The sequence below is a fragment of the Cnephaeus nilssonii genome (genome assembly GCF_951640355.1).
Source record: "Cnephaeus nilssonii genome assembly, chromosome: 12".
In the NCBI taxonomy this organism is placed as follows: domain Eukaryota; kingdom Metazoa; phylum Chordata; class Mammalia; order Chiroptera; family Vespertilionidae; genus Cnephaeus; species Cnephaeus nilssonii.
In genome coordinates this window covers 19,679,748-19,696,615 of record NC_137083.1, presented here as the reverse complement: position 1 = coordinate 19,696,615, position 16,868 = coordinate 19,679,748, and the positions used below count along the sequence as shown (strand labels likewise).

The window sequence follows — 16,868 nt, the reverse complement described above, 5'->3', positions numbered from 1 at the left end:
ATAAAGCGAGGTGTAATCTTTTTGCTGGTGGAGGGTCCTGCCTTCCGTTTGTAAGCAATGCAACACCTGTGAAGCACAATAAAGCGAAGCCCAGTAAAACGAGGTATGCCTGCACAATCTGTAAAAAGGTTTAATTAAAGAATCTCCAAGATCCTCTATGATTTGAGAAAACTGCTCTGCACTGTTAGCCTTATGAATTTTTATTTTAAGCTTTTTTTAATAGGCATAACTTAAGAAAAAAATATTTTTTCATTAACTATTTGGGATGTAATGGTCTTTGTTATCATTAGTCTGTTGGGTATTAGCATGTCATCAACAAGAGGCAGCAAACACTAGGGGAGATATTTCTTTTATTTACTCTAAGTTGGAGGAAAATGTTATATTACTGATTTTTATGCTTGAGTAGCCAATTCCGTTAGAAATTCAGAACACAAAATCTTACAGAAATCAGCTGCCAGATTTATTAATCTATCTGAAAATAAAAATACAACCAAACAAAATTAGAAGAACAGAACTTAAAAATAAAACTTTTAGATTCATTTCCCAAAAGTTCATAATGCAATGTTTTAAATCCTTCTGTATTAGAAATATCCTTAATGTTGGCCAATTACTTATTTCATTCAGTGAGTCACTACCTTAAACAGCAAAATATATAGTTTGTCCTTAAATAGTATATAATTAAAACCAATTCTTCCATTGATTCCTTAAGATAACTCATAGCCCAATCCTCCCCACTGGCAAACTATAGAATTTTAAGAAGAAAAAAAAATGAAAAATAAAAAAGAGAAAATAAAAGAAACAATCCTCAATACAATTTTCATTTACATCATATTTTAAAGATCCACTTTCAATTTCTCCAAATATGTCAATTCTCTTTCCAATAAAACTTTAGCTGAATATTTTAAAATCTGTTTTTATTAAATGGCCACATGAGCATGGCGGGGAGGAGGGAGGGTTCTGATTTTTAAGGCATACTTATTAGCCCACAATGGGTCTAATGATATAGAATGTATGTGTAGAATAATCGTTGAAATCACAGGTTACATACATATGTTGAAATTAGAGGTTTTTGTAGGAGTAAGTGTAAATAATATCAATTCAGAGATGTGTGGGAAAATGGGTAGCCAGGAGATTATCTTTACCAATCTTTCCTGTGCTCAGTAAAATGCTTTCAGAGGTTGATTTCGGATTTGTGTGTAAGAATTTTTTTTTAACATTTTGATATAGACTAAAAATGTTGTTCCTCTGGGATATGGATGGATTGAACAAAATTTACGTTTCTTGCTTGAATTGTTTAGCAAGCTATTCGGAGATGATATAAAACCATTTACTTGTGGTTTTTTCAAGGTGAATGGTACAACAACACAACCTGCTTTAAATATTTTCTCCAAATGCAAAAAAACAAAAACAAAACAAAAACCTTTGGAACTTTAAATCTTTAAATCTTCTTTCAAATAATCCAATCACATTTACACAAGTGTCCAAAACAAGAGGAGGGACAGATATCAGTGCCAGCACTATGTCACACAGCAACTTCCTCAGATACTTTTTGACAGTTTGTAAATCATTTTCCATTTCACCAAAGTTACAAAAGTTTCCACAGTTTCCCTTAGCAAGCTGAAGCTTACTCTTCATTTGTCAATGTGCATAAAAGCTGCTTATAACAGAGCATGGCGTAAGCTATTCTTTTAAGCAATAAATGGTTTGAGTCATCTATTTTGTCCTGAAATGCTATCTGTAGTTAACTGCATTGCTTATAAATGGTCATAGTAAATTCAGCATGAAAGAGAATATTACAGAAAAGACAGCAGCAGAAGCATTAGCATTATCTAATATTTATATATGTTATCAACATAACACAGCAGTAAAAGGTTTAAATGCATATCAATGGGTACCATCTCTAAAAATTACTATAGTACCTATTTAGTGTACTGGATACTTTTCTTAAGGAGTGCCTGCCGTATCTAGAACAGCATAATATGTGATTTAGTACAGTTAATTCTTACGGATTAAATAATGTTTTCGTGTACTAAAATAAATGAAAAGGCAGATTTTTTTTCCTCTTTTTTGCTTCATTGTGATCCCAGATTTAACATTTAAATGGAAGTTCCAAGGCCCAAGATGGATCATTATTTAACTGAAGTGGGCTTCAAAACATTGGAACAACAGTGTGGTCTGTATCGAAATAGCAAGGTGGCACCAGATACATGTAATGCTACTGGCCTGTGACTCGGTTTGGAGCCAGAGTCCAAAATTGTGCCTCTCATTGACAGTCACGGTGATTACTCAACTGCAGAGAGAATTACCCATATCGTGGTCACCCTCTGGGTGCCCAATATAAAGCAAAACAAAACAAAAAACAGCAAACGCAATCTCTACATACCTTTCTACAAGAGGTGCAAATACAGTCATTGCTAACATTAAACTGCCACTTACAGTAGATTTTTTTGTACACCTTGCAGAGACTCAGAAATGATAGGGGAAGATGCCCAAGGCAAATGGTCTCCAAGTGGATATTTACACAGTGTGAATTAACTGTACCATAGATACCCAGAGAACATGAACATTGTCTTACGTTGTTATGAAATCAAATGAACATGACATAGTTTCATCATACTTAAAACCTGTAGGACCCCCTCCCAAGCCGAAGTAAAAAGGAATTCCCCGCTCCCCACCCGCCCCTTCACCCTCTATCTTCCTGTTACACACAACAAGTGTTTAGATTACTCCCACCCACCCACAAATAAAGTGCGCAGTCCATGGCAGACCATAGTAGAATAATGCAACAGGAAAAGCCCCTTTGTGTGTATTATTATTTAAAAATAAAATACAAACAACAAAAATCCAACAAAGACTGGAGAGAATGCAGAGATTCTCCGCATCTTCCAAAGAGAGGGCCGTGCGAGGAGGCCCCGCTGGACTGTCCCGGGTGTGACTAGTACACATAGCCTTCGTTGTAGGGGTGCGGGTTGCAGCAGCCCCCCTCGGGCATGTAGGCCATGCTCTCGTCAAAGTGGGACAGGGGCACCGTGTCCTCCTCGTTGATGTGACGCTCCATGTCCGTCTTCAGCAGCGGCCGCTGGTTATCGGGGAAGGCCATGGAGAAGAGGGCTTCTGGGTCACACACAAATTTGTAGACGTATCTCTCGCCGGCCACCTGATGAGAACATGGAAGAGAAACACCCAGCCTTATGAATGCGGTACCGGATAGGAACCAGATTTACTGTGGTGACTGCACAATGTTTACAAATAGCGAATCTTTGTGCTGTATGCCTGAGACTAATATAGTGTTCAATGTCAATTATACCTCGATACACACACACACACACACACACACACACACACACACACACACACACCTTCACTATCCCAGATGGAGGACAGGGAAGGAAAAGAAAGAAACATCGTTTCATCCATCAGAATGAATGTATAACAAAAGAAAAAGCCACCAAGTATTAGTAGATACACATTAAAGACCAAAAGAAGTTTTACTTTGTGGAATAAATTATAGTTCAATCAGAAGAAATGCAAAGTGTTGACCCGGAATAATATTTGCATTCATTCCAGATATAGCTAGAAAGATGAGCTGGTTTTAATATAAAGGTAAGCTTATCTTGTCATTTGGAGGTAAAAAAAAAAATCAGTGATTTCATGCAGGCATCTCACAATTATTTTTTTTGTTTGTTTGTTTTAAAAAGCAATATCTCTAATTGTAACTTCACTGGACCTTTAAGGTGCAGTGTCTCCCTCTTAATACTACATTTGTGAAACTGCAGAGAAAGTAAACTTCCAAACCTAAGAAAAATGTGTTGTGTTCCTAATCAGACTAGACTAGTGATTCACTGATTCACAGGGTGAACTGTGGGGTGTTTTTTTTTGGTCTGTTTTTTCCCTGCTGTGTATTCTCATTGAAAAAGAAAAAAAAAGACACATAGCCTTATTTAAATGAAAGATGGATCAGGAGGGCAGCATTATCCTGGGTACATCACTTTAAAAAATGAAGGCGAGATGCATTAGACAGAAGTTAAGGATGTGTGTAAAGTGTCAGATTGAAGTAGGAGGTGTAAAAAAGTGAAAGGAATTTAAAATACACAATGCATGCGGAGGAAATGAGAGCAAGAAATGTGACAGCTGCCTGAAATAAAGGAGCCGCATAATTTGTAGAGAATGAAATGTCCCAAACTTAAATTCTGAAGAGTGATGCTTCTCTAGGAAATTATAAACAATTGAGTGAAACAAATATAGGTCTCCACCCCCCGCCGCTATTAATCAAGAATGCTGAGGTTCTCAAAACCGAGGTGATGGGTGGTGTAGAGATCAATACAATTCATTATATGAACTTTGGGAGTAACTTTCTGTGTGTGTATCCAGAGTCCAGTCATTTTCAAAAGGTGAAAATTAATCACCTCTGGGTTCCTATGCATCAAAAAGGCACTGCTGGTTGCCTTGTGATCTGGGGAACGGTGAGTTCATGGCTTATGAACTATCTGTATGTTTGGAAAGAAAGAACTAACTACCAAAGAGACATGCTGTTCTGGACCCAGATTTAGAATAATTTTGCCCTGGTTTTTTGTCCTGAAGGACAAACAATTTAGAGAATTCTAATAATCTGAATATGCTTAGGTTTGAAAAGGGTCAATGCTCCATTTGTATGAATTTGGATACATTTCGTAAACGGCCCTCAGCTCCCCCTGTTTGGGTGTAAATGGAGGAAGTCGGTTGTAAGTAAGATTGAGATGGAGGTCTCTGGTACCCTGCAAGGCAAACCGAGGAGCCTGGCATAAACTTACTCACTTTGGTCCTTTATAAAAAGGAAATTGGGTTCATAAAGGTGAAACTGTAAAATTACCATAAAAACAAAAATAGGCAATATCAGAAACAAAGCTAAGATACTAAGTCCTAGTTTACCTTTTTTTTTTTTTTTTTTTGGTTTTGTTTTTGTTTTTGTTCAAAGCATTTTGAGTAAAAAATAAATAAATAAATAAAATAGATGGCTTTCATATCTCAGAGTGTTTTATCACCTGCTTTGTTTCGTTTGGGGCCGTGGAGAAAAAGCTATCTGGTTTTGGCTACGAGAGCTTTTTTGTCCGACCTCTTGCTATTGGTTATAATTAGAAATAACATAAATCAATGTGGGGAATTAAACTGTATAGCATGCAATCAAGATTATAAAATCTATTAAGGACTTGGCCTTGATTCACTGCTCCTTCTAGTTTTCTTTTGAATAAACATTTCTAGGGCTAGTACTATATTTATTAGACTACGTTAAATGCGCAGAGCTTACAATAAGGGCTGATAACCAATGTAAGGAAATGATACTTTCCATTATTAGTAATACAATTACAATATGGAAGTTGCTATACTTTAAGTATGCTCAAATTGTAATGCTGAGATAAATAAAACATGAATTTTGCAGGAGAGAGCAATCAGAATTAAATAGAAAGTTCCTTTTGAACTGTGCTTTTTTTTGAAAGACTAGATATTTAAATTATGTGTTAACTTAAAATTTCAGCAGTAGCACAGGGATCCTGGAGGAAAACTAAAAACTACAGATTAAGCCAAAAGAAATAATGATCTATCATTATACCATCCAGAAGTAACCACTGTTAAAACATTTGTATGTACTTTTCTATGCATTTCTAAATGATGAAATAGAAGTATACACATATACTCTCTAGGGTTTAATCATCATTACTCAACTGTTTCTTATTTCTTTCATAACTACTGAAATAATCAGTAATTTTTACCTGTTTACATCCACTTGGTTATTTTTATTTTCAAATCTTTATATATATATAATAATAAAACTGCAATATATATATGTGTATATATATATATATATATTGCAAACTTGTTTAAACTTAAAATTATATGTGTATATATCCCATATACACATATAGTTTTAAGTTTAAACAAGTTTGGCCATATGAAAATTTTCCTACACATTGAAATACATAATTCTACATCATAGTTTTTTTTTAAAGAACAGCATAATTTTCCTCTGAATAACTATACTAAAATTTGGTAAGAATTCCTTTTTACTGCAGCGTAGTATTCCATTGTGTAGATGTACCACAGTTCTTTAATCCATCCATCTGCTGATGGGCACTTAGGCTGTTTCCAAATCTTAGCTATGGTGAATTGTGCCGCTATGAACATAGGGGTGCATATATCCTTTCTGATTGGTGTTTTCAGTTTCTTGGGATATATTCCTAGAAGTGGGATCACTGGGTCAAATGGGAGCTCCATTTTTAGTTTTTTTTGAGGAAACTCCATACTGTTCTCCACAGTGGCTGCACCGGTCTGCATTCCCACCAGCAGTGCACGAGGGTTCTAAAATTTGCTTACCCATTAGAATGGTACATATTTTAATAGATCAAGATGAGAAGGCAGGACATTCTGAAAAGTGGGAACAAAAGTAGAGCAGTGAGGGAGTCACAGGGGTGAGAAGAGTGTCAAGTAGGATGGCTCAACACGTGTGAGGAACAGTAAATTCAGAAGAACTGTAAAAAGCCTCGATTGTGCTAGTTAAAAGTACACATTAACTTTTGCATGTTTCATCATTAAATGACCTACCCTTTCTTACATTATACAGTGACACTCCAAAGGGTCTGTCATACTTGCCACTTGCTATCCTGTATTAGCTGATGAATAAACAGTTGCAAATAATTGTCTCTGACAACTACACTAGAAGGGGAAAATGTGAGGGAGGAGCAACATTTTTATCTGTATTTCAGCACTATGCCATTATTTGATTACTTAATAGCACATCGCCCTTATTAATTTATTAAAATAAAATATGGGATATGGATAACTGGATGAATGAATATGAACCTGGAAGTGGTTATAACAGCAATAAGTTGAAGTTTGAACACCTTTGAGAATATTTAAGACCAGGCGTGACAGCCTGTCAAATGCTGTGTCTAAAAGCTGAGGTGTGATTAGAGATCTTACAGTACGTTTTGGCTCTCTGTGAATGCTCCCTTTAATAAAGAGCATAGGGATCAAGGCACAAAACCCAGATATGCCCTGGGTCACACTGGCTTCCGGGTGTGAGATGCATTCAGAGCTCCATTTGTTGACAACTTTTATTGTGCCAGGTACAATGCCAGTGTCTCAGGCCATTAATTTTCATTTAAAAACTGCACCGAGTTTCTGAGGTAAGAGTGCACCCTTTAGTAGGAGAACCTAGCAAACCTAGATCATGACTGCATTTTCTTTTACTGCCCAGGGGAACTGCTAAGCACCTACTGTCAGCCCCCCACATGTGCAGGAATTGGGAGATGGTGATGGAAATGAAAGGAATGGGATGCATCTGAAAGGATGTGGCTGCAAATGGGAGTGGTGAGTGAAAGGCAGGAATTAAAAATGAACTGAGGGTTGTGATAGAATAGAAGGAACAGGTAGTAAATGGTTATACGTTCTGAAGGTGAGATTCAGGGACAGAGGCAGCAACTGAGAATCTAATTCAGCCTTATCTTTTAAGGATCTTGGAAGTTTAACTTCTAAGCTGGCACACTCTGGAGCCCTGACTTTCTTTGGTCCAGGAAACTCCACGATGCTGTTCCCCTCTCTTCTAGTAAGTTTCATGTAGCAATTGGTCTAGCTTTTCTTGGCATAACTACGGTGACATAAACATATCCCACAAGCCTATCTAATAAAGAGGGAATATGCTAATTGACTGTCACATCCTCACAAAGTTGGTGGTGCCCACAGCCAATAAGGAGGGAATATGCTAATTGACTGTCACACCCTCAAAGATGGCGGCACCCACAGCCACAAGATGGCGGCGCCCAGTGCCCACAGCCCTGTCGGGGTGGCAGGCGTGCAGCACGGCCGGGGCTGCCCCAAGGCGGGTTCAGCCACTCCACATGCCTGCCTCCAGAGTCTCCCAGTCCCCTCAGTCTCCCAGCCCCCAGGGCCAGCCCAAGGCGCAGGCAAGCCTCAGATGGCGGCTGCCCAGCCACCCAGGGCCGCCTGAGGCTCAGGTAACCAGGGCTGGCAGAGGCTTGCACTGCAAGCCGTGGCAGCAGCAGAGGTGTGATGGGGGCGTTGCCTTCCCCTGATCGTCAGGTCGCCTCCCACCCCTGAGGGCTCCCAGACTGTGAGAGGGGGCAGGCCGGGCTGAGGGACCCCGCCCCCCCTTCAGTGCATGAATTTTCATGCACCGGGCCTCTAGTCTGTAATAAATAACTATATTCATGTCCTCCCAAAGCATGCATACTAAAACTGCAATGATCACAATGGATAAATTATAAATTTAGTTCAGTAAAGACAATTAAATTGAATACACATGTGAGGCTGAAAATGTAATAACAGCAAATATCCAAATATTTTATCTTTATTTGTTCATGTATTCATTTCCTTCTTCAAAAATTATATATCATGTTCTAAATGTAATTTTTTTTTGTTTTATCTCATTCTTTTTAAAAAAGCTACTTTCGAATATTAAGGGAAACTCATTTGAAATAAAATAAATTTATCTTAATTCTACCAATAAAGTAAGATCAAATGCTTATTTTTAATAAATGGTTTAGGATGCTAAGCTGTCTGATAATGAAAGCAGGCGAGGTTTCAGGCAAGAAAAAATGTTTTTCAGAATGAGGACAAGAAATATCCTGAATGCTTTAAGAATCAGAATAAGGAATAAAAGTAAGAATTGGGTTAGTGTTAGAATCTAAAAGCAAGGGAATTCAAATTTATATAATTCTTGAGACTGTAGTTGAATATCAACAACTTTTCGGGATGCATACATGCAATATTAGTACGGAAACAACCTTTTTACCCAACACAGTGAAATAGAAACTTCCAGAAAGTCTACTATTTTCTACATGATAATATTATATATTTGTCTATGATGCCCATAAATTTATACATAGAAAGTCTTACTACGCATATGTTAAAATGAGTGTAAACCCTCTTCAGCAACGCAATAACATGTGGCTTTTAAAGTATGACATGCACATTTATGTGCAACATTTCAATGAATCTTAATGTTGTATGAACTACTCACCTTTTGCATGATACCTTTCTCATAATAATAGCGGAGCGAACGGCTAAGTTTATCATAGTTCATAGCTGGCCTGTTTTTCTGAATGCCCCAACGCCGGGCCACCTGCCACCAAGACAGAATTACATTGTAGTGTTAGATATTAACTTATCAAAATATTTCACTGAAAACATAACTAATTCACTAATGACTTCCAACCCCTCCAAAACACATACAAATGAAAGAGGCAAAAGCCACTGTCAGCTGCATTTCCTGTGTCCTGGTTTGCTTTTTAAACCAGGCGTGCAGTAATCCTGAGACATCACAATAGAATTCTTTGTCACCATTGTTTTGGATACAAAATTAAATGGAAATATGGGAATGTGTTTACAACGGGAATGAACAGGCCGCAATTCACCAAAATGAGGCAAGTTTCCCATTCTGAGAGACAGTGTGGGTTTTTTCTTCTTCTTCGTTTTCAGATAAACACGATAGATTAGGAGCGGCTTAGGGATCTCTTTGTGAAGGTGTCTTCTGAGGTCATGATACACCAAAGGAAAAAAGATATCCTAGGATCAAAAGATATCCTCCTCTTTTAAAGAAACAAGAATGAACAAGTGGCACTGTGTGGATAGCAGAGGAGAAACAGTATACAAATTAATCATCTGGACGGCCAGTAGTTTTTATTGCCCGAAGCAGCATCACAATAAAATGGTAGCCAGTACTAACTGGAGAATTACACATTCATTCAGAGAACAGTAATTGGATGCTCAAAATGAAAAGGAAGTGGAAAAGGTCAGCATGTATATGAGTTCACAAACAAAAATCTCTACAGCAGAAATGCCCACTTTGTTGTTCAGTGAAACATCCTCAGGGCTCTTTATCATGTGGCTTTGGAGGAGCAACTTCCCCGGCAAAGACAGTCTCCAGTGGAGCTTTAGGAAAACCCCCCTCTTCAATGTGTATGCATCCCCCACCGCACCCCCACCCGGGGCTAGCTAAAGCATGATACAGCACAGTGCTGCCAAAGTCACGTTCGCATTAATTTCCACTTTTTACTAGTCTGAGCAGAAACTACCGCTGCCATTCATACTTCGCCAACCCCAAGGGAGTGTTATGTAATGGGGACGCTGTTTTCTTTCCTGGCCACGAAATTCCAAGTTGTTGCCATGTCACATATGCTAAAATGCAACACTTTCTAGAGAGATCATTCTGTCTCTGCACTTTATTAGATTAACCATTCTACAGGTTTTTTTTTCTTTTCTTTTTAAAATACTGATCCTTTCTAATTTCTCTCTCACCAATTTATATTCCCTGAGGAAGGTACGATGTAATCTAGTCGCATGCATCAGTATATTTTTTTCAGGCCCAGGAATGTGGTGTAACAGGGACAGGACTATATATCCAAGCAGACAGTCACAGTGGCAGGTATATCTTAACTTTCCAAAGAGAAACTTCATATCGATGTAAATGTTCCGAGCAATAATCGAATGGGAAGGTGGCAATAAGAAATTAAAGCAATACTTTCTAAACAGAATGTGTTTTAAGAACGTAACAGTGGGCATCTGTATGTTTTTAATAGGCAAGGCAACTCAACTGCATGCGAACCTAGACGAGATGTGAAAATAAAGTACGAATATCTCCTTAAGTTAAACTAAAATTTCTGGATATTTATTCATTGATAAATGATTCCTTTCTAGAACTCAGCAGAAAGTAAAATATTTGCAGCAACAAACTTTAAGACAACGTTGTGGAAGTCTCCGGGAAAGAAAGATGATTTTGTTGTTGTTAATCCTCACCTGAGGATATTTCCCCCCCATTGATTTTCAGAGAGTGGGAGGGAGCGAGAGAGACACAGACAGAGAGAAACATCGATGTGAGAGAGACCCATCAATTAGTTGCCTTCTGCAGGGGCCTGACTAGGTGGGGATCCGGGCAGGTATTCAGCCTGCAACTGAGGTATGTGTCTCTCACTGGAATCAAACCCAAGAGCCTTCAGTCCAGGGGGGACACTCTAACCACTGAGCTAAACCAGCTAGGGTAAAGATGACTTTTTGTTTTTAAATGCTATAATCAGAGTTTAATTTTTAGGATACCCATTAAAAGTCTCAGCACTGTGGTATTAGTAAACCACATTCGTCATATAGTTGAGGGAAGTGGGACATATCAATATGCCTATGAGATACGAACAAGTTCTAGAAGCCTACTGTACAACACAGTGCCTACAGTTAATACTGTACTGTACGTATAAAAATTTGATAAGAGGGTAGATCCCATGTTAAAGTGTTCTTACCACAATAAATCATCCCCAGGATGGCTCAGACCACCCACCAACTAAGAAAGTCCATTCAGCACTGACTCATGACGCCCTCCCCAACACCACTAAAAGCCAAGGCACTATTTCCAACAGGATGTGGGGGCGACGGGAGCAATAATTGCAGTGACTTCCTTATACATCTCCTTCCAATGAAAACTGGCTGGTAGTGAGGAGAGTGAAAAAACGATGGCACAACAGCATGAAGTTACTGTCTAATGAAGTAAACAGGAAAATGTATTGTAATGTAATGATGTGTAAGTTCTAGTATTATTCAATTTCTTCATAAAAATCATGCTTGGATATGCAACACTAAGAAATGGAAATCACAGGGCATGGCTCTCGGACTTCTTGGTGACTCTTCCACCTCAACAAGTTTGAATATCATCAAAAACTTCTACTCTGAATCCTACGGATGCTTTCCCATGCTCAATCCAATGTAAGTGAAAACTAATATTTCATTATCTCAAAAAGGGAGATGGTAAGGATTATGTGCTTGCTAGAGTTTTCCAGACACACGGGGCAGATAACCAGTGCAGGTCTGCAGTCTCACTCAGTATCATTTTATTTTTATTTTATATTATTTTTAAAAATATATTTTTATTGATTTCAGAGAGGAAGGGAGAGGGAGAGAGAGATAGAACCCTCAATGATGAGAGAGAATCATCCATTGGCTGCCCCCTTGTACAGCCCCTACTGGGGATCAAGCCCACAACCTGGGCATGTGCCCTTGACCAGAATCGAACCTGGGACCCTTCAGTCCGCAGGCCGACGCCCTATCCACTGAGCCACCCCAGCTAGGGCCAGTATCCTTTTAAACTGCAAGAAGAAATATAAAGAAATGGACCCCCTGAGTACTTCCAACAAGGATGGCTTCACAGCCATCTTTCGTAAGTGTGCCGACACAGACTGCCCCAGATCTGCTGTGTAATAGAGGGAGGAGGGTGATCACAGGCCACGCGGGCTGAACCAATTTCACAGACACTTTCCAAAGAAATTTCAGCATAAACAGTAAAGTCATGGCCTGATGGAAGCAATTGCAAAAGTGAACAATACAGCAATCAGAACTGGGATGTTTCGTTTTGAACAAAGGCCTTAGGACACATTTAGTGCTTATTGCACAATTGCCATTCCGTTGCGTACTCTTTGGAAATGGCCTACTGGCTCTGAATTACCCAGCCCCTGTGGACTTCATGAGTCTGCCACAGACAAGGAGTCTAAATGCTGGATTGCTGTATGGAACAGAGGTAACTGTATGGCTTCCTTGTATTTAAAAAAACAACAACACAGAAATTCAGAATTTGATGGAACTTAATGGTCCTCTGGTCAAGTCTTTTACTTAGTTTGAAACTGATTATCATAAAAGTCAACAGCTGCTATATAAAGAAAGTAATCACTTGCCTATGAATTTTTACTTTCCTGAATGGATCAATAATTACTGACATCATTCAACAATTCTCCTAACTTAACAAATATATAGAAAGAAACTTAATAATCTGTTTCTCATCAACTTCGTTTTAATCTCACATGGAAGGGAATAACTGATATAAATTCCTGTTGAATGTATTCACTTGTAGCATGAACCAACTCTTACAATTATTATTAACATCTTTCCTGAGGTGAGGAACACATACTCCCATGAAGTTAACGGGCTTTCAGATTACTTTAGGTTAAGTGTTCTCAGTCTCAGTTTGCTTCACATTTTTACAATTCTTATATCATTTAAGTATACCTACATAAAAACTAATTTTTTTGACAAATTTAGCTTTAGACACATTACAAAACTCAAACACCCAAAGCATCTAGCCCATACTAGATAATGGGCACTTTCACATTCTGATGTTAGCCCTCTGTCTGTGTGTGTGTGTGTGTGTGTGTGTGTGTGTGTGTGGCGGGGGGGGGGGGGGGGGCGAAGATAATGTTGCCAAGCTAACACAGCAGTGTCACTACTTACACTCGGAGTAGACCAACTCCTCTGTTTCATACTTCTCTTAATACATATTTGAATCAGATCATCTCCTAAATCTTAATGTGTGAACTTATCACTTAGCTAACAAGTTAGAGCATGTGATCTTATTAGGACTGAATACATGATATCCTAGGGTAGAAATTGTAAGATATATATAGACGCATTAGCCTAGATGGTAGATGTCCAGTCTATATGAAACTAATCACTTTAGGTGTAAAACCAGCTGGATATCTTACTGAATTTTCCGACCCCTTCTGAGGTGTTTAAGATGCTATAGTCAAATGACCAGTCACAGAGAGTTATGTTAGCTACATGTCTTCTATTGCTTTCTTGGCTAATGTAAATCAAAGTCAGTTTTTAAAATATATATATATTTTTATTTATTTCAGAGAGGAAGGGAGAGGGAGAGAGAGATAGAAACATCAATGATGAGAATCATTGATCAGCTGCCTCCTGCACAACCCCCACTGGGATAGAGCCTGCAACCCGGGCACGTGCCCTTGACCGGAATTGAACCTGGGACCCTTCAGTCCGCAGGCCGACGCTCTATCCACTGAGCCAAACCGGCTAGGGCCCTAAGTCAGTTTTAATGGTAGCAGTGCAAGCAACTTTAATAAGACAAACATTTCATAGAACTGTCACATTTCCATACTGGGTCCAAAATGCTATTGCTAAGTTACACTGTAGTAACAACAGTATTCTTAAGCCTAAATCTAGAGCTGGAAAGGTGGGGGAGAGAATTAACTGAGAAGTTCTTCAGGAAAATACTCCATTTGTATAGGGGTGGGGACCAGTGGGGAACAGCGACAGCTGAACAGTTAGTTGAATGTGTTTTGCATTTATTCATATTATCTCTAGCCAGAGTCCTCTCATTTTGTTAATTTCCATGCATTATGATGAGTTTTAAACTTCATCCCTACCTTCCAGTGGTGTGTGCCAGGGCCCAGCTGACTTGAAACAAATGTCACCAACAATCAAAGACAAACCATGTTCCTACCATGCCTGTGTCTCCTAAGAAACATTTAAGGAGTGAAAATGCCCCACTGTGGCCCTTGCATGCTGCTGTCCCCCACAGCTCTTTCCTCCCTCCCCTATTGCAGGGACTTTGGTCTCTAAATATTATACTCTCCAACTCCCTTAACAAAATCAAGATGGTACAAATAATAACTACCAAGGAGCAACAACAATTCCTCCTACTCAAAACTAGTTGAGCCTCACAGATATCCCCTTTCTGCCCTAAAGACCATCCAACACCCCACACTTAGATGCTCCTTTAGAGACATCCTAAAACCCTACATTCTCGAATAAATACTTATGCTAATGATGCTCTGGTTGATTTTCTTCACCATCCACGCTGTAGGATGGTGTTCAACTGGAACAATCATGCAACGTGTTTTATTTTAAATGTATACCTGCTTACCTCCACACTTTATTTTAAAAGTTTAAAAAACCACATATCTGGCATATTAATGACATATGTTTCTTTATATTATAAGATCTACTAAACCCACCTCTTCGGGCTCAATCAGTTTGAATTCCATGCCTCGCCCAGTCCAGGCAATGAAGTGGGAATTTGAGGGGTCATCCAGAAGAGCTACCAAAAACTGCCAGAGCTGAAGGGATCCTCGCCGCTGGTATGTGGGTCCTTCCCGATACATTCCTGGCTCTTGCTTGATGTCTCCTAAATTAAAAAGAAATTACGTTTCTATTATTAGCAACATGACATTTGCATAAATTTACATTAAACCAGTGTTAAATGGTTAAACCACAGACACTTTATGGGTTTCTATGAAATGTGTTACCATTAAATAGGGCTTTAAAATACTTAGGGGATTGAATGTAAACCACATATCTATCCAAACTTACAGACAAATGTATATAGCATATAAGGGTCAAAATAACTGCATATAGCTGTGGAATAAACGTATGGATGTCATTTACTTATAAAAAATTTGCATTGATATTTTTTTTCCATTGATTTCTTTAAAAACCATAGCATCTAATCACACTTCTTGGCTTTTGTTAATATCATTACTCACTGCTCTAAGCAACACTGAAGATGGAGGAATCAATTTTAAGCTTTGGGCTTTTTATTTGTAGAAATTAAATTCTGCAAACTACAATTTATAAATATCTCATTGACCTGGACATGACAAACTTGCATATTTTAATGCAAACATGTCAAAGCAAATTTAATAGCATCTTAAACTCTGAGTTAAGTAATATGCACTTTATACAATTAGGCAAATCTCAGGGGCAATTAAGGGCATGCTGGTTACCATCATAGCATCTTTCGTCCACATCTTCATACAGGCACTAACACTTTTTGCAACTGGCAACAAATGAAAATTCTCATTTTTCTTTTTTACTTGTGTTTCACTCACTTAAATTTAGCTTGCTTCCCTTTTTCTAAAAGTCCAACTTAAAAATGTATACACCAGAGCTTTCCGTAAATTTATATTTTTAAGCAAGAAAGGTTTGTTACATAAGTGTAATAACCAATGAAGCAGATTACAGCAATAACAATGTTACTGTTGAAATACTTCTGGTATAAGATCAGTTGTCTTGCTTTTAGCAAAAAAACAAAATAAAAACAAATAAACAAAAAACTACTGATTATTTACTTGTATCTCCAGCCAACTGTCTTTAAAATATATAGAAGAGGTCACACTGGAAGTTTAATGTCTAGTGCCCCACGAGTATATCATTGTTAATGGATGAATTTCTCTTCTCCACTAAAGAAACAATTTAGACAGAATATATTCAAGCTGATCTACTCACACTAAGTGTGAATTATAAAACAGACCAAATCACAAGCTTTAAAAAAAAACACACACTTTCCTTTGATCAGTAAACAAAGATACACCTCTTAAAATAATTACAGAAAGTACACCACTTTAAAAACCTAAACCAAAGTCAAATTATTGTCAGTAGCTGCTAAAAATCATTATGTTGTTTTGGTCTAAAGCTAGGTAAATACAGGAGTGCTGCTCTCTTCATATTGATTCCATGACAGTTTTATTCATCTTTTTTTTTTCCTTCTGAGATTTACAAATTGTTCATGGGGGCAACTGAGCAATTATGCAGACAGAGTGAAACACTGTCAAATTTTATAATCTCTAGATTGCTTCTGCCTATAAATGTGACCGACTGTACTGGCCTGGTACAATGAAAAATAAACAACCTTTTGTTATTCTTTCTTCTTGTTCTCTACTTCCTATAAAATGTAAGACTCTTACTATCTTCCAAAAATATTTTCTACTATAAAACTGACTAATATTTAGAAGTCAAAGGGAATAATCAAGACAGTTAGCTGCCCTGAACATGAATATGATATTGGCCTGTTAGATTATATCATAATCCTGTCTATAGTTTTGAGCTATTTTTCTTCCTTATATGCCCATACTGCCTACCAATATTTCTTAAAATGTTAAGCTTGCTAATACTGAACAAAACTGTAAAGGTCATTCCAAGAAGTAAAAGATTGATGCTTTGTCTCAGGGGAAAAAGTTGTATTTTAAGAATTGGGATGCTCTACGAATGGTTAAAAATAACACAGATCATGCCTCTGAGACTCAAAGCTTAAAACTAACATC

General features: G+C 38.0%; 1 protein-coding gene across 3 annotated transcripts in view; it reads right to left on the bottom strand.

The window, feature by feature from the left end:
* Positions 1-2,756: 2,756 nt before the first annotated feature.
* The window catches only part of ETV1 (ETS variant transcription factor 1), an 84,787-nt gene continuing 70,675 nt past the window's right edge, over positions 2,757-16,868 (bottom strand). For all 3 annotated transcript variants that reach the window (XM_079786465.1, XM_079786466.1, XM_079786467.1), the window contains exons 11-13: positions 14,784-14,953; positions 9,014-9,115; positions 2,757-3,157 (exon numbers count right to left, since the gene is read on the bottom strand). In XM_079786465.1, coding sequence (XP_079642591.1) covers positions 2,936-3,157; positions 9,014-9,115; positions 14,784-14,953 — 494 coding nt within the window. In that variant the 3' untranslated portion in view covers positions 2,757-2,935. The remainder of the gene's footprint in view (positions 3,158-9,013; positions 9,116-14,783; positions 14,954-16,868) is intronic.